The sequence below is a fragment of the Podarcis melisellensis genome (assembly GCF_964234715.1).
Source record: "Podarcis melisellensis genome assembly, chromosome: 6".
NCBI lineage: Eukaryota > Metazoa > Chordata > Lepidosauria > Squamata > Lacertidae > Podarcis > Podarcis melisellensis.
Window position 1 is genome coordinate 51,389,002 of NC_138538.1, and position 18,779 is coordinate 51,407,780.

At 37.9% G+C, this 18,779-nt stretch overlaps 1 protein-coding gene and 1 long non-coding RNA gene across 8 annotated transcripts in view; one reads left to right on the top strand and one right to left on the bottom strand.

Moving 5' to 3' along the window:
• The window catches only part of MAST2 (microtubule associated serine/threonine kinase 2), a 144,088-nt gene that overhangs the window by 44,161 nt on the left and 81,148 nt on the right, over positions 1–18,779 (top strand). For all 5 annotated transcript variants that reach the window (XM_081913913.1, XM_081913911.1, XM_081913912.1 and 2 more), the window contains one exon: positions 15,953–15,984. In XM_081913913.1, coding sequence (XP_081770039.1) covers positions 15,953–15,984 — 32 coding nt within the window. The remainder of the gene's footprint in view (positions 1–15,952; positions 15,985–18,779) is intronic.
• Positions 1,028–13,572, bottom strand: LOC309371418. 3 transcript variants are annotated; one of them, XR_014169087.1, is made up of 3 exons: positions 13,459–13,572; positions 4,503–4,847; positions 1,028–1,207 (listed from the first exon to the last, which is right to left on the bottom strand). It is a non-coding gene; the product is annotated as an uncharacterized lncRNA (long non-coding RNA). The 3 variants fall into 3 exon arrangements; XR_014169088.1 differs by lacking the exon at positions 13,459–13,572 and adding an exon at positions 4,963–5,063; XR_014169089.1 differs by lacking the exon at positions 13,459–13,572 and having other exon boundaries at positions 4,503–5,059.

Here is an 18,779-nt window from a genome sequence, read left to right on the forward strand (position 1 = left end):
GAATTAAGTAGTTAACCCGAAGTACCACTATAGATCCTTACTAAATTGTTCCTAGTACAACCTTTGAACTTTCTTCTCTTGCCTCTGTTCCTGTTCTGGTGCCCTTTGTCCATTCACTCCTGAGAGCCAGCATTTGACAGCTAGATTAATCCAGCTAACTAATAATTCACACAGTTGGTTACGTGTGCACAAATGTGCAGAATTAGCTTTTATCTTGGTTTCTAACCCTGATTAAAAAAGCAAACTAATTAGTGCTGTTGCAGACATAATGCTATACCATAGTTCACATTAACAGGAAAAATGGGAGGGAACACACCGACTACACACTCTCAATGCCCTACTAGAGTTAGAAAATAGCTAGAGTTTATGCCTACATTTGACCTGCTTTCAGCCAGGGTGGCCTGTAGGCTCATGTATATTGAACAACTCAAAAATCTGGAGGTATAAGTGCATAGTGTTTAAATATATTATTCCTTTGTACTGCTGGAGTAAGGACTGGATTGTTTACTTTAAAACATTCTGTCCGTATTTGTTTCCTAAAGGATTTATTTTCCTTCTGTCCTAAATAATTCCTGGTCAGCTATAATTATTGCTTTCAGAAGGTACATTAGTTTATTGATCTTTTTGAAAGCATGTATCCTAAAGGAAGAGAAGGCTATATACTTATCTCAGAGTCATGAAAATGTAATAGAAGAAAATGCAATTGTCAACTTTGCTGAACTGATGCATAATAAGTATTAAGTAGATAGCTCTTTGGCAGATGACTGGTATCTGTAAGAGATCTCCAATAATTGGCTTCTGTTCACTGAATTTATGGCATTTACTGACCTTCATAAATGTCTTAAATTGCTTTTGTCCAAGTTGAATGATATCTTGCATTTTGCCCTTCTATTTGCATTCTCTTGATGTTCAAAGAAAACATGATTGTCAGCTTGTTTAATATTATGAAATATAGATCTTGTTTCTGCTGTTCACTCTGGATATGATGTAATGTTTATAGTATTAAATAGACAATGAAAAGAAAGGATTAGAGAACAATTTACTGATTTATTGCTGGTCTATAGAGTACAGGGAATATGCAGAGTTCCAGTTTGAAAACAAAAATGTGGACACTGTAGACGGCTTGTTTTCACCCTCTGATCCTTTATTCCATGGTCCACTGGGTCGACTAGCCTTCCTGATGCTGGTTTCTGTACCCTCCCTTTTCCTGATTATTGACAGATGAGGGAGGTAGGGCAAGAGGGTGCAGAATTTGGATATCCAGAATGATCCAACATGAAAGAAGGATGAAGACAATTGTTACTGCTAGATATTAATTTAGACAAAGCCTTTAAGGTTTACTTCATCAAATAATTCAGAATAAAATCAGCAATAGTTTTATTGATTCTAATTGTATTTTTTTTTAAAAAAAAAACATTGGCCATGCTTGGGTTGAATATTTTCTCTCTCTTTAGCTAATGTGCATTAACGGTCTGACAGTAAAAGGAGTGTTGATTTTAAGCTTCCCTTTTCACTGTCCTTGTGCAGTCCTTGGTGTTTATTTAGTTTTTTTCTTATGTATGGTTTGCCATTTCATTCGAACATTCAAAGCATGGTTTGCCCTAGGTTTGTAAACTAGGTTGATCCTGGTTTTACAGAGCAAGAGCAAAACATGGTTTGTGATTTAAAATGTAATTATGGACTATGGTTTGCAGCAAACAAGAAAGTAACTAAATTTACACAAAGGGAAGTCGAAACAGTATTGTGTTTTCCTCATCCTTCATACGTATTCTCTCTGCAGCAGAACAGGAACAGGTACTTCCTACCTACAGTTTGGGTTGTACAGCTCATCCCCTACCTGGCATGGCATTTTAGTTTTGGATTTTTGTGTATCATGGCAACCTGTTGTTGGTTGTATGTTACTATAACTTTTACCCCCAGGATACCTGAAAGCTGAGAAATGAAAACACACAAAACAACAAAGCTGATTCTTTCTGTAATTCTCCAAAGTTCTCACGCCTAAATAGTCAAAGATAGAAACCATTTAGTGTCCTGGAGTTCATTAGTAACTGGTATATTCTTTGCCTCCAGGTATTCTGCATTGTGAAAATTGCATGCAATTTAATAATTCATGTTTTTATTTTTTATTTTATTCAATAAACGAGTTATTCAATTCTCAGGATGAAAAGGTGACTTATTAAAAAGTCAGCTTGATAGTGCTAGATTTTAGAAATATGTCATTTTCTCTTTTTTCTTCTATTTTTTTATTGAGATTTTCTCATAATACAATAAAATTACAACTACAAAAGATGCAAAACAAAGAAAAAAGAAAAGAAAGGGACAATAGAGATAAAGAGAGGAAGAAGAGAGGAAGAGGAAATAAAATAAAAAACAAAAGAAGAGAAACATCAGCAGAAATATATGATTTTCAAAGTGATAACATAAATGTTTCTGCATCATAAATTGGAATTTTGGGTATCCCCAAACTCCCCCCCCCATGCAATTCCTTCTTAGCCTTTGCCATTTTTATATTATAATTAGGGTTTTAAGACTTTGATAAAATTTCATCTATCCTTGTTTTGTCATTTTCTTCACTATATGTAGAATAACTTTTGAATGTTCTTATTACTTTAAGTTATAAAAAGGTTGGAGCCAGCTGTTCAGGATACAGGCTTTGATTGCATGGAGTTATGGTCAGATAAACTTTTTTGCAGACAAATGCTTCTTTTAATATCACTGAAGCTCAAATAAGTATGGCACCTAGATTAGCATAGCAGGGAGGTGATAATGGATTCTGTACTGATCCTTTTTGCCCTTTCCTTCATCAGTTACATGGCTAGGAGAGGTAATTGCTTTAGCATGGAAGGCTTTAGAGAACATTTGAAGTAACTGGGTTGTACATGTCTGGGATAGATGTGTTACGGTAATTCTTGCATTAATAGGCTTCTTGTACTGCTTACATCAGGATGTAATAGCCATTTATGAATTGAAGTGAATTGGAAATATATTTCTGACTTGGTTCAGTATCTAAAAGAAAACCACAGTCCCTATGACTTTTATTTGAAAGTGAAGGTAAGTGACCTATAAGAAATGGATCTGTTTTAGGGCCATATCTTTATTGGGTCAAACCAATAGTTTAAGCTTTCAAGTTCTCCAGAACTGTTCATCAGGTTAATAAAGTAAGAGAGGAAAAAAGTTGGCGGGTAAAAGTAATGAATCTGCATCTGTAAGAGTCTTAAGATTGATTGTGGACAGATACTGCAGATCATTAAATGAGGCTCTGTAGGTTTCCAGTTGCACCAGGGTCTTTGGGGAGAGAGAAACACTCAATAGTTGATTCTCCACCTCTAGAAATACAAAAGCCAGCTAAAACCCCTTGTTAGGTGGATACTGCCTAATGGCTCCTGTATTCGATATTTCCCCCCCCCCCCCAGCCCAACTTTGTTTACCATCTAGCTTGGTGAAGAGAAGTGGGGTAACAATAGCTAAATAAAAAAATAATAGTGGCATAGACACCAAAAGCAAGTTAGAAAAAAGTTTATGCAACTCTACCAAAGGGAAGACATACATTTCAAGATTATAATTTTATCCAGGAATTAGTGCGAATATAGTAAAGACACTAGATCTCAAAATATTTGTGGGTAACATTATTGAAGTTCTGTTTGCCCCACAGTCAACATAATTCAGTTTTGTAAATCTGTTCCAAATGTATTCTAAAGGAATGCTCTTTATTCAAGGAAGTTCATATAACCTCATCCCGTTCTGTCTTGGTTGCTATTAATGCTTTTTTTGCCTAAACAGTAATTTTTTGTACAGATGGGGAGCTCTTCATTCTTTCCTAAGAGTTGCAGTAATATTTTCAGATAGGAAGCCTGTCTTCATTTAATAGATTAAAATAAGAATTTTTAAATTAATAATGGGATTTAAATGCCTCTTTTATTTCAATTCAGTCCCTTAACCTTTCTACTTGACTCACACACTCATCTAATAGTAAGTGTAGCCCTAGAGTTAGAACCTCAGACTATATATATTTAATATTTCCAAAAATCATATCTGAAACATACAAACTAAAAGTCAGCGGCAAAAAAGCATAATCAAACTCAGATTTGTGCCAGTTATAGGACACAATATAGGACTGCAAGGGGGCTTTGGGCTTGAGCTTCTTGAACTTCAGCCCCTTATAGCACCTAGAATATCACTTTTGCATCTGAGAAACTGCAAACAGAATTTTGAGATGTGTTTGTTGCAAGAGTGCTCTTTTTCAGTGAAAAAATGTCTATTGGGCATACATAAGCCCTCAGGTGTCCTTAAAATATCTCTTCGGAGCCCGGCCATATAATTTACCCTGCAGAAACAGTAAGAAAATGCAGAGTACTCAACTAATTGCAAATACTAACTTTAAGACGGACAAAATATTGGACAATAAAGCAATGCCTGCAGACAAAATGGAAACAAAATAATTAACAAAGTCATTGTTAAACAGAATTCTTCATTAGCTTTCCAGAGAAAATGATGATAATTACCATTGCTTGATCCCAGAGAGACTCAACAATTAGTTCTTTGCTTGCAGATCTTGGATTTTCTATCATCACTGTCTTTAAGTTAAGAGCTGTAATTCAGAGATTGTTAGAAATGTTCCTTGCCTTCTTCCATTCAGTGTATTTGCACTGCAGGCTTGCAGCATCTTGCAGCTAAATATATCAATATACTACTTCCAGTAGTTTTGGTGGAACCATAGTTCCTCAGCAGATGAAAGATGCTTCTCTAACTATTATGGGTACAGTTGATCTTGGTGGCACAAGCAGGTACACTGTATAATGGTTCCTGCGTTCAGTTACAAAAAGCTGATTTGGGCTAGACAGGCCTCACTGAAGGTGAAGAGAGAAGGAAAAAAAGTGGCAAAAAGGAATAGAAAAACGGCAGTCGCAAAATCATATAATAAATGGAACCAAAGACAATGATGATAAATAAAAGAACAATTACTCCTCCCCAGAGAATCAAATTGAGCACAAAACAAAATGCAAACACAGCCAGCCCTGCAGGGAAACACAAAAGTGCAGTCACAGCCGCTATCGCCATCTTGCCATTATAAATATCCTTGTTCTTGAGCTGATTAAGGTAAGTACTTTTCAAATCAAGCTCTGGCAAGCTGGTTTGCTATTTATAATGTGTCATCTATGTCTCCAAAGTACCAGTCTGAGAAAAAACTTGTTTAGATGAGACTGTGCTTTTCACAGAATAAAGTTACAATAGTAACATATTTTGAGATGAAGTATTTATGGTAATAAAGTTAAGGAATTATATTTTGCTTTTTAAGCCATCATTCTGTTCTCTTTATTGGGCAGCCATCTAAATGGTGGGTGATTTTCAACTCTGACCCCTCCCAGAATGTAGAATAAACTGCCTGTCCCATAAGTGCAGAACCCAGAGTATAATATGACGCTTGGAAGTGACTCAAATCATGTGTTACAATGGAAGGCAAAATTCTGTTAGATTCAGGGGTGTGTGTGTGTGTGTGTGTGTGTGTGAGAGAGAGAGAGACTCCTTACCAATCTCTGTATCTTGCTCTCATGAGGAATAGCTGGAAACCATCTGACTTGCAACTTGGGTTAATTACCCATTTGTAGTTGTTTAATTTGCCTTGTGGGGTTTGCTTAGTAGAATGATCAATCACAGAAGTTAATTCCCTTGAACATTTTATTAACTAAAGAGGAATTACAAAGTATTAATGTTTTCATTATGATGCATTAGCCAAAGATCCATCACTTGAGAATTAAACCTTAAGATGGTTAAGAGTGCAGTCCCATACAGACTTACATGGAAGAAATACTCATTGTACACAGTGGGGCTTATTTTTGTGTAAATATGGATAGGATTATGCTGTGCTTCTCCCTCTACTTAAAACTAAAAATTCCAATATGTGCTTAACTATATATCTTTGCATGCAGGTGTAGTGCAGACTGTATAGTTTTCAGACTGTCTTGCCAGTCTTCTTGGATATTGTGTGCAAAAAAATCTGCTAGATTAAATTGGTATGTTAACTTTCATAGAATCACAGAATTGTAGAGCTGGAAGGGACCCTGAGGGCCATCTAATCCAACCTCCCTGCTGTGCAGAAATCTTGTGCCTTCTGATGGGACTTACAATAATAATGTAATAATAATTTATTATTTATACCCTGTCCATCCAACTGGGTTATCCCAGCCACTCTGGGCAGCTCCCAACACAATATAAAAACTCATTAAGACATTAAACAATAAAAACTTCCTGATACAGGGCTGCCTTCAGATGTCTTTGGAAAGTAGTATAGTTGTTTACCTGTTTGACATCTGATGGGAGGGTGTTCCACAGGGTGGGCACCACTACCGAGAAAGCCCTGTGCCGGGTTCCCTGGTTCCTTGATTTGTAACAGTAAAAATAATTTCTTTGTAAATGGTAGGTTTGGTATTGTTTTTCATCAGCATAGTGCAAAGATTGCTAAAACCATATAGCTTAGAAAAAGAAAGCAGAAAGCCATGTTTAGAATTCTTTAGCCCAGTTCAGATGAAACACAAAACCATGGTTTATCACTATACAAATGAGCCTAGTAGAGCACCCCCATCCCAAAAGGACTCAGCCAAAAAGGACTGCTCAGCAAGGTAGGATGCCCACCTAAGCTTTACAAAATGAATGTATTTTTCTACAAGAACATTGAATGCCTTCCCCCAATTTGCTTTGCGATATTCTTGTCCCTGTTGCTCTCATATGCCTTTAGCTTGGCTGAAGGCGGTGTGTTCTTTCATTTGAGGAGTGACGGGTCTGTTGAACCTGGCACATCACCACACCAAAACAAAAGTGTGGCAGGCCCTTATCTGAGAGATCTTGCTTGCAGATGATACAGCTTTGACAGTGCATTGAGGAAGCTCCACAGAGGCTCATCAGCTGTTTTGCCCAAGCCTGTAGGGAGCTCGACTTTAGTAAAGCTAATTTGAGAAGATAATGTAATCTTAAATCTGAATCAACATGTACGTGTGTACACAAACATAATTCCATGGATCTTTGGAGCCTGGGCTTTGTTTATAAGTCTGCTGTCACTTACAGTAACCCCAGTGAGTGCAGGGGCAGCCAGTTTGCTTTTCTGACAGTTACCAAAAAAAGAGTTATTTGGTTTAGTTTTTGGAGATCTTGTGCTCTTTCCCCCTAAAAGGTCTAAACTAGACATGATGAAAGCAATCACATTTGCCCATGCACGTGTCTGTCCTGCTTATGTATGTATGTATGTATGTATGTATGCATATTTATTTTAAAATATTCTGCTTGATTGTAAACAACAACCTCAAAGTGGTTTTATATAGCAAGAGTCTATTATTTATTTTATTTATTATTATTATTAATTTGTTAATCACCTTCTACACCATTGTCTCAAGGAATGTACAATAAGTATAGCATCAGAATGAATGCATAGGTATGAGGAGCTGAGCCTTTCCCCTTCCTTCCCCTTGCCTCATCACGAGCTCTTGTCTTAGAAATCAGAAATGAGCTAAACTTGGAGAAATGTGTCTGGTGCAATGGAGCATGGAGAGGGATGGTGAGGGCAGGTAGGAAGAATTTGCCATCCCATATTTGTGCATTCGCTTTGATGTAAAAATGAGACTGCTATTCTTGCTTTATGCATGAATAGGGCGGATAGGTAAAGAGAAATGTGGCTGCCCTGTCATGTCTAGTTTCATGCTGATCTATTCAGCAGAACTGATTTCCAGAGGGGAAGTCGTTTTAGGTTCTTGCAGAAAAAACCCCACAGACTTGCAGCACTTTAAAGACTAACAGATTTATTACGACATATGTGTTCATGGCTTCTTGTCTGCTTCATCAGATGCTGTATTATCCCGAATTGCAGGTACATATATATGTGGTTCGTGAATATACACTATTGAAAAGTTTAGTATGAAATTGGACATGGCTGGTGTGGAGGAAGATTGTAAGCAGTGAGCTCCAAATGAGAGGATATGCCAAAAAGCACAACAGAACTATTCACAAAAAGCAGTAGTTGATAACACAGGAATCCTGCCATGGCAGCAGTATTTTGAGGGCATCTTCCAGGATCCATACTACCCACCCCATCCACATATTAGCAGCTAGATCCAGACTGATATATTTTTCACTCACACAGAAAACTAGTCTTTTTCTACAGTGACTACTATTGCAGTTAAAGATAGGTAGCCGTGTTGGTCTGCCATAGTCAAAACAAAAAAAATTCCTTCCAGTAGCACCTTAAAGACCAACTAAGTTAGTTCTTGGTATGAGCTTTCGTGTGCATGCACACTTCTTCAGTTTCCAGACCCTATTGCAGGTTGCTCTTATGTTAAGGGTACCAGATTTTTTTCAATGAATCCAGGGATATTTTCCAACTTCAATAGATTTTGTATGGGGACTGATTTGTAAATCCGGGGATTGTCCACAGGAAACAGGGACATCTGGTAACCTTATCTTATTGAACAGGACTATGTCCTGAACTGCTGCTGCCCTTTGCTCTGTCTGCCAGTACCTCCTCTCTGCGAGCAGTCATTGGTGGTAATAATAATAATAATAATAATAATAATAATAATAATAATAATAATAATAATAATAATTTATTATTTGTACCCCGCCCATCTGGCTGTCCTTCCCCAGCCACTCTGGGCGCGGCTTCCAACAAAGATAAAAAATACATTAAAATGTCACACATTAAAAACTTCCCTGAACAGGGCTGCCTTCAGATGTCTTCTAAATGTCAGGTAGTTGTTTATCTCTGACATCTGATGGGAGGGCGTTCCACAGGGCAGGCGCCAATACCAGGAAGGCCCTCTGCCTGGTTTCCTGTAGCTTTGCTTCTCGCAGTGAGGGAAATTCTAGAAGGCCTTCGGCGCTGGACCTCAGCATCTGGGCAGAATGACCTGTGAGTGTGAGTACCATCTAGTACAGGGGAAGAAATGGTCCTTTTTCTGCTACTTCTCTGAATTGTCCACCTTCTACTCCACCATGCAGTGGTCATTAAATTTTTGTGGCCATGTGCCACCATTGTACATGCCCTTTTGCTTTGTCATTAATAGGTGAGAAAGCTAGCTTTCCTCTCATTTTAGCTATGTATATGTATAGTACATATGCTATACTTCTCTGCCTGTCAGAAAAGGAGTTCCCCTCAGTAAAATTCAGAACATTTAGTTGTTTGAGAGCAGCAAAACTGGATGGTGTTGTAGTCCTGGTGTCTAGATGGAATTAAAGCTGAAAAGGTGTATTGTTGCTCTTTCTCTCAAGTATTGAGAGTTTCCAGATCCTTGCTTGGAGAAAGTGCCTATATGTTCAAATGACTCACTGCAATAAGTGCTTATGTTTTGGAGTTGTAGAAGGTGGGAAATGAAATAGTGGAAAAGTGGAGGGTGGGGGAGAGCAAGTATTGAGCAAAGATCTGCAGCTAATGTTTTATGAAGATTAGATTAAACGCTTGAGACATGCCGAGGCATATTCGGCTTCTGGGTTTATTAAAAGTGTTTTAATGGGAAGGAGAAAGTTGTCACTCTGGTTGATCAGTGGATTGCATTTGATAACATTCTGATGCTTCTGCATCAGAAAATTTAATATTTAAGTGAAAAACCCACAGTCTGGCTACAACAGCTGCTTGTGCTCTCTCCGTTGCTTGTTTACCGCTCTTCCTTAAGTTAATTATTTTTTCTTTCTTTTGTCGGGAAAATGCAGGGAGAAATGGGTCTGCTCAAGAGTTCAGGTCAAACACTTGAAAAAACCCATCAAGTCTTTGTTCTGCTTCAGCTGAGCAAGCAGATATTCCCTTATCGCTACATGGAGCCTTGTGGAATAGTACAGAGAGGGCACTAGATATTATGAGCAATGCTTTGAGGAACAGAACATTGTCTTTTAATTAAGGCATTTTAAAGGGTCGAACTAGGTATGGCTGGAAATGGGCATACTCTTTTCACAAATCCACCACACTCACATGTTCACAGATAAAAGGAGGGAGAGGGGGGGGATTTGCTTCATCAGCTGAAGATGTAGGAAATGATGGCTCCACCATGTCTGCAAGGCTGAGAACCTAGTGTTTCAAGCCTGGCAGTTGTCATTCATATCTTTGCTCTGATGGTTATATAATGACATCAGTATAGGACAGCTCTTAAAAAATGCTTGGAGATGGCAACTGGTGCACAGTACGATATGTCCCTTCTGAAAATGAAGGTCTATCAGGATCAATTATACAGGTGCTCAAATGGCTTTGTGAGCTTATTGGAGGCAGAAGTGATACAGAAGACTAGACATGAACTTAGCACGTGCTAATTTATTTGTGCCTCAAATACCCATGGAGTCAAGTGATTTTTGCCCAATGCAATTAAGTCTGATAGAGAGCTCTCAATACCAGGCTTTTAGCTCAGACAAATACCGGTAGATACTATCAGCAACGTCCCCTCTGTAATGTTGGGGGAATCCAAACCATCAGTATATTCATAGGCAGATAAGACCTTTCTAACCTGTTTTGACTGGGCTTTAGTGAGCAAAGTGCTAAGTTACTAATGTTTTATATAGCACTACCAGTATGCATGGCATTTTTTCTTGCTGCAAGAAGGCAAGTCTTTGCTGTGCTCTGAAGAGCTTAAAATTAAAGGTTTGACACAGGTGTGAAAACAGGTAAGTGAGAAGAACAGTCAGGGTTTTTTAAAAGTTGTATATTGTTAGACTTCATTACTGTGGGGTATGAGAACATGCAGCTGGGGCCACACTTCCGTATGTAGAATTCCCTAAATCTCAAATTGGTTTGGGTTTTGTGGCTTCTTGGTGACACAATACACTTTAAAATAAAAAATAAGTTCATAACTTTTGTGAATGAATTTCCAACTTAATGTAATGGTTTGTGTGTCACTTTATATCAAACACTAGTAACAAAATTACCTGAAAAAGATTTCCACCAGTTTCTGCTTTGATGACAAAATATTTATACAGTGGTGCCTCGCAAGACGAAATTAATTCGTTCCGCAAGTCTTTTCGTCTTGCGAGTTTTTCATCTTGCGAAGCACGGTTTCCCATAGGAATGCATTAAAAATCAATTAATGCGTTCCTATGGAAACCGCCTTCAGACCAGGTCCGGGGACTGTCTGTCCCCCGACCTCTTCTGAAGGCTGGCGGGGGGCGAAAGTCTTTGCTCCCCCCCCCCGCCTACCTTCCCGGGACAGCGGAGACTTCTCCACTGTCCCGGGGCGATCTTAAAATGCTGGCGGGCGGGAATTTACAGCTTCTATGTTTTGTATCATTGGTTTCGATCTCTTACTCCACACATTTTTACCATTGTTTTGTACATATTCAAAATTGCTTAGCAGTAAACTGCATTTATACTTTAATGAGAAGTCATAGTTAATAATTATATCATACTGAGGGGAGGGGAGACTAAATTAGTACATGTTTGTTTCTGGATTTGGTTATATTCTGTAGCAGCAGCGATGATGTATTTGTTCTTGATGCATGCCCAGTCTTGGAAAGCATGCTTTGTTCAAGATGAATGAGTGCTTATTCAAGTATTCTTTGTAGAATATAGATACTGTTTCTACTAGTGGTTTCTAAAAGCTCATATTCATAAAGAGGGTTTAGAACATTATCATGTGAGGCATCAGTGTACTATAGTTCTGCTGCTGTTATGATGCCTGTGTGCTTTCAAAGCCAGATACTGATCAAGTAATGCTCTTCTATGAATGCTACAGTAGAAACACAGCTTGCTTTCCTAAGCCTCACAAGATATACCGTATTTTTTGCACCATAACACTCACTTTTTTCCTCCTAGAAAGTAAGGGGAAATGTCTGTGCGTGTTATGGAGGGAATGCCTACGGGTGGCATGCCTACGGATTTTCCTCCTCTAAAAACTACGTGCGTGTTATGGTCGGGTGCGTGTTATAGACAGAAAAATATGGTAGTGAAAATGAGTGGTTTCCTTTTTGCTCTAATTTCCCAGCATTTGTGAAGTTTGCAGTAGTAGGTGAGAGGGTGAGAATTTCTGCTTTTCTAGGAGCTAAGCAGGTCTGAACACTGGAAAATCGAATCCGATTGCTCTTACATCTGAGCTGTTATTGCTCCATGAACATAGGTGCACAATAAAATACTCTTTATGGTGACCAGTGAAGAATTAGTAATTTGAACCCTCTGTGTTCTTTCATAATAACTGCACGTTGAAACATAATATTGACTTCTCCCAAAATAAATAAGCTTAATACCAAGTATTCTTGTTGAACTTGGAAATATGAGCCGTTAATATGTTTTTATACTAGGGAAATGCCAGTTGGTACACACTTAAACATTTTTTGCCAACAAAGCGATGGTTTGTCAAAAGAAAATAATAATGCTGCCTGGTAGTACTGATTAATTGCTGCTGTATGCTGTGTCATTGAGGTTTGCACCTTTAGTAGCTTGGGAATTCTAGTCTGAAGTGTAACGAGGAATAAACATTTAAATGTGATATAGTCATTGAAATCTTGCACTAAAGTTAATGAGAGAAGTTTAATATAGCTGAATCTTAAAAGAACGTTCTGATGCAAAAGGAAAATGTTTTTTATTGGGCCAATTGGTAAATTAAGCATAATTTCACAGAAGCTATGAGGTAGGGTGGCAACATTTTTCTTTGGAGGGCCACAGTCCTTCAGTGGTAACTTGAACCAGTAGCGGGGAGAGCCAGAGTTAAATTAGGTAGGGTCAAAGTCAAAAGCGCACAGGGTCCCCTTTTCACTCTTTCTGCCACACTTCCTCCTCTTTCTGCTTTATCCCCCCACCTTAGTCACCCATGTTAAATTAGGTCAAGGTTGCCCTCTGTAGAGGTAAGGATTAGCTGACACACAGTGCTTTCACATGGTGCATTTGTGTGTTAAATCAGTATGTGGAAATCTATTTTGATATTGGTTCTACTGCTTGGGAAGGATTCTTGAGTGAGTGATTGTTGCAGGATGATCTGATATTCTGGAGCTGTCTCAGTCTGGTTTCATTTTAGGAACTTTTTTGTCATTCTTATGTATTATATATTATATCCCAAGAGAAGCCCATTCTATTGGATCTTTAGGTGGCTTTTGGTGCTATAGCTCTCCCTTGGTTTGGGATGGGAACACTATATTTCAGTGGTTCCAGCCCTACTTGAATGGCCAGTTTCAGAAGGTGGTATTTGGGAGACTGCTGCTTGTTCCATTTTGTCTCCCATACTTTTTAGCCTTTTCATGAAAACACTGAATGAAATGAGATTGGTACACTTAACTTCTAACACCCAGCTTTGTTTCTCCTGTCATCAAACTTAAGGGAGGCCATGGAGATTCTAAATTGAGCTCATTAATGGACTGCTTGAGGGCCAATTAACTGAAACTTAATGGCTTGTTTTATCAGGGCAGAGCTGCTCCATCTGTAATTGCTCTCCCTCTGAAAGATATGTTTGGCGGTACCAACCGATTCACCATTGTCACTGGATGCCCAGTAGAAGCCATGGTACTTGCCTTTTTTCAGCTGTTCCTGGGGCATCAAGTATGACCTTTCCTGGACAAAGACAACCTAGTCATAGTTATGTGTCCCTTGGTGACTTCTCAATTGGACCCCCCACAATGCATTGCATGTGGAGCTGTTACTGAATATCATTTGGAAGCTTCAGTTAGTATTAAACACAACTGCTAGGTTACTAGTGGGGCTGGCAATAGGGAACATTATCTCACCAATACTTAAATAATGATACTTGCTCAAAGTCCTGGTTTCTATCTATATGTATTTAAATAGCTTAGGACTTAGTACTTATATAGTATTTTGGGCAAATAGCCTCATTTGTAAGGTTGTTACAACCTTAAAACACACCTAGACTGACTAAACACACCTAACTAGGGCAATCTAAATTTGTGTTTTGGCAGCCAGAGTACTCTTAAGAAATGGACAGTACACTTGACTCAGCTGTGCTTTCATGTTTCCTTCTAATTTGTATGCAGGGGTTTATGTGAGACAAAGCATTAAACATAATTAGTACATTTAGGAATAGATTTATTGAACTGTGGAGAATTACTACCAGGGTTAAAGCTGGTCACAGCTTGACAGTATATTTATTAGGTTGTCATTTCTGTATGAGTAGATGGAAACCTTTTTCTTAACTAGCAAAAGACCTTATTCTTTCATATTATCTGTACATTCAGAATGCTATGACTAAGCTGGGACACCAAGAATATGCAGCTTCCAAACTTGAAATGCTTCATTAGCTAGGCTGGCATACTAATTTCCCTGCTGTGATTCCTACTGGTATCCATGAATATATAGCTGTGTAAAGTATTGCCAAGCTTTTCTTAAGTGACATTTGAAGGGAAGAGATGAATTAATTCAATTGTCCTTAATCATCACACATTGTGAGGACAGTTTCTAGTGCTTTGCATCACCAACAGTTTGATAGTCAGGACAGATTTTGCATGTCATTGTACTTTGAAGACAGATAATTGACTATCCAGGATTCTCAGGCTCTACCTACCCAAATCCAAGAAATCCACAGCAAGTGAGGTTTGAGCAGATAAAGTCAAACTGTTTCCAAGCAAGGAAGAGTAACCGGTTCAGCCCTCCAACTGCTGATGGCTGTGACTTCAAGGAAAACTGCTTTCCTTCATACAGAATTTTCAAAGCACAATGGATGCCTCCATGGTTTGGGAGGGTGAGGTGGAGGATGCCCTAGCATTAAGCACAAGGAACTGGAATAATATTTACCTTTATGTTGTTACAGGATGCAATCAGAATTTCCAATGAGAACATGGAAATTAAGGTTAAGGGCTGTAGCTCTTCTAATGCAAGAGGTTTTAGGTTCACACTTTTGGTATCTTCAGGTAGGACTGCCAAAGACTGTCTGAAATCCCAGAGAGCTACTGCCAGCTCAGTTTACATGCCACCGTTAGCATAGTTAATGGTTTATTGTGAATGTGACTTTGTGAACTATTTTTCCTCCACCTTGCTAGTGTGTGGAGGAAACAAGAACATTGCCTACAGATTATAGCTTGCTGAGAGTGAAACAATCCATGAATCCTGGTTTGGATGCAACCCTGAGCCCAAAGATAAAATGGTTTGCTGCCTCCACATGTTAATAGGAAAGAGCAAAGCTGATCCGAAAGGTCCATTCAAATTACAGCAGTGTAAACCATACAGACTCAGTGGACCAATATAACTAGCTATGGCTTAAACAACAACTCAGCACGCAGTCTGGTAAATAAAATTGCATGAGATGTAATAATTACTTTAAATGGGTAAATTTCCCCCAGGATGAAAAAGTAGCGTAATTGTGTGTTTTTTCTGTAGTAAACGTTTACTGCAAATATCTCTGGTTTCAGAACATTATTAATCTTTACCTATCTATATTGCAAGATTGTCAAGTAGGATAATGATACCATCTAGTGGTACAAGATTATATTTACAACATAAAAATAAATAGGTTGATCTGAAACAGAAGCATTTAAAAAAATTAATTCTATATCATACATCTAATTTATACCCAACATCTTTGTGAAAACAGTTCAATGCATGTACTGTATCTGTTCAATGTGAAAAAAATATGCACTAATATGCTTTATATGCTTTAAAAATTAATTATAAAATAAAATATGTTTACAGATAGTCTTAATGTTGTGACAATAACAGTCACAAACACAATGCCGGCCTACCAGACCAGCTATATTCTCAGAGCTAATGGGGATGTTTATAAGAAGTGGGAACTTAGGAATGTTGCGTACTGTTTATTGACATCAGTGAGGTTCCTCTTTGCACATTAGAAGAGCAGTACAGAATACCTCTGTATTTCAGCAACTCTTGCTTCTTCTAAAATCCAAATTGCAACATGGTTGGCTGTAGGCATATGGGGACAATGTTATACCTGGAGTTCTGGTAATACAGCTGCATGGTTATTACTTGATCAAAAGCAGGCTGGTCTGCATTGTCCTCATCAGCTTGATTGATTTGCTGTTTGTATTTTTCCCACAGAAGGAACTTAGTCTCCCTAGAAGAGGAAGTTTGTAAGTATACATTTCTTTCTTGTCTTAATAGTAACTAAATCTATCAGATATATTTTTGGATCTTTTATATGTTTTGTAGGAACAGAGGGTGGGACACATAAAAGCCCATGGTTACTGAGGATGATGGAATACTGTTGCACATTAGGCATCTCCAGAAACATGGATGATACTGTGGAATTAGGCTTTTGGAAGCATTTGAATAAGAAACAAAGCAGGCTGTTAAAACCATCATGTTGAAAATTGAATGTATTTTACATTTTTATGTGCCATGTGGTCTTCATAATTTTAACAGTACAGACATTTTATGCAGATTCATGATTTAAGGATTACTTGCCAATATGGTTGGTCAGTGGTAAAATGAAACTGTTTCTGGTTGGATTTGTGAGAGGTAAGTGAGCCTTCTGCCTAATCCTGGACTGAAAATGAAAAACAGTAGTATAATTGAAAAACATGATCTGAATATTTATGTTATCTTTCAAGAAATAGACTTAGATTTATGATGCTGCTGAGAGAAATCTTGTTAGTATTTCCTTTTTGTTAAGGACAGTGCTTGATGCCTCTACGTCTGGTGTCTCCCCAGAACCTATTCTGGTGCATAGAGGCTCTAGCCACTGCAACACTCCCTATTGTTAAACTTCCATGAAACTATTTTGGATTTTTGCAATGCTGATGAAATGGTTGCAACAGTATTTTTATTAAAATTACAGAACATATTGGGATGCTTGTAGGTAGACCAAATTATGCATTCTTTCTTTCTCGAAGTGTGCGTTGAGTATAGGTTTTTGGCAATTTTTGTAAATTATTTCTCAATTTATGAACCTTGTTTGCATTATCAGAGGCTCGGTCTTAAGTGTTAGTCATAGTTCTCTAGTCTTCATAGGCACCACAGGTCATCAGCTACACTTCTCAAATGAGAGATAATGTAGTAGTTGCGTTTATGTGGTCTATTTCTGTCTTGGCTTGTATCTGTGGCTGTTTGCTTGTGAATATAAAACTAGTGACACACAACCTGTGTTCAGGTTTACAGCAGAGAGAACTGGTTGTGTGACACTTGATAGAGCCATTCTCACATTTTATTTTTAAGTTGCCAATTCCAGTGTAGCTTACTCACTTCCTTCATATCTGTTTTAATGGTGAATTCATTCCTGAGGAAACTAGCATTGAACTCATACTCCTCTTATTTCTCCACGCTTTGGCAGCAACACTTACAAACAGGAAGGGTCAGAGGCTAAAAGAACTGGTATGAAACCTCTCTGAGTACTTTGTGTAAATCCAGTAATTTATGGAACCTGTGCTTGACAAGTTGAAATATTTAACATAGAATAATAGAATAAACGGTGTAGAAATAGTACATCATCCAGATATGTGTTTTCAAGAAATGTCATAAACTGGTGATTAAAGCATTGTTGGTCTAAACATTTGAGCAGTCCACAATGAAAGGAGGTGAAACAGATATTTAGACTGAGAAAGTAAATGTGCTTTCAGTAAAGAAACAGTTGGAGTGAAGTTCACTCTTTTAACTTTGAAAAGATATTTAAGCTGACTTAAAGTTGTTGAACAGCAAAACAATAAGTTGCTGCGTTTGTCAGAACCATTCAGTAAAATACTTTCTGTGTTCTCTTGAACGTTTTATGTTTTATCAGTATACTATACTTTTCATATTAATAAGTATTCTACATTCTACTGAGGTGCTGGAAGGGCAATGGGCAGCTTTTAGCTCTGGTCACTCAAGGCTTTACCTGGCCTTTCAGTAGTGGGAGTCAGTTGCGTGCTCATAAAAAGGTAGCCTTCTGTGTACACATTCTAACACTAAAGAAAATTTGAAGAGTTTCCCAAGTGCTCCTAATTTGAAAGTGTGGAGTGATAGCAACTCGGCCAAGGGGAGAGGCTCTCAAGAAGAGCCGCTCTAAAAATAACTACCTGTTTCTAAAAAGATAGGAGGTGCTGATTCAGAAATTGGAACGGCAAACTGTATTGCTGATGTTGCAACATGACTTCCCAAAATTGCATGAAGAAAGTCTGTGTTTCTGTTGAACAAGAAGTACATTCACCGTACTTGAGGGTGACTAGCTTTGCATATATGGCAAGCTTTTAAGGCATAAGGAATTAGTGCAGTATTTTAGCAGTACTTTAAAATGAGAAAATCTGGTACTATGTTTTCTGAATATCCGCATTATAAATACTGATCAGCTGAAATAGCTTATATCATTTACATCCAAATACATTTGGGATATCTTGTAAATTTCACATTGGTAGTGTTTTTTCAGTTTGATATTATTATTAACAAAAACTGTACTATATTTTCTTGCTTGAGGATAGCGTTTTATAATCAAGGAGCTTGTATCTTAGCTAACACGGGAGAACCATTAATATTTAAATAATATGTACTGTACTTTTAGTGTGTAAAGTACTTTCAGCCCCATTCATTTCTATCCAGTAGTAGCTAATAGCCAGTGGTTCCATAACTTGGCCTGGTCAAACGTTCACAACTTTACTCAGGTTTTGATGCATAGGAGCTGTTTGGGGCTAAACTTCATTATTATATTGATTTAACCAGAGTTGTTTAGTGGGATATTGCTTGGGTGTGTGGACTTTTGCTGATTCCCCTGCACCCCCTGGTAAGAACAGTTATACATAGTGAGGCAGAGAGAATGTAGATTACTTTAGAAGAACTTGATAAATCAGATTAAGAGGTGTCTGACTGACGAACTTTCTCAGAGTGCTGGTAACTTCAAGAAATCATGTTGTAGTTCTGCAGTTCAAAAGTATCAACCCTTCTGTTGAAATTAATCAAA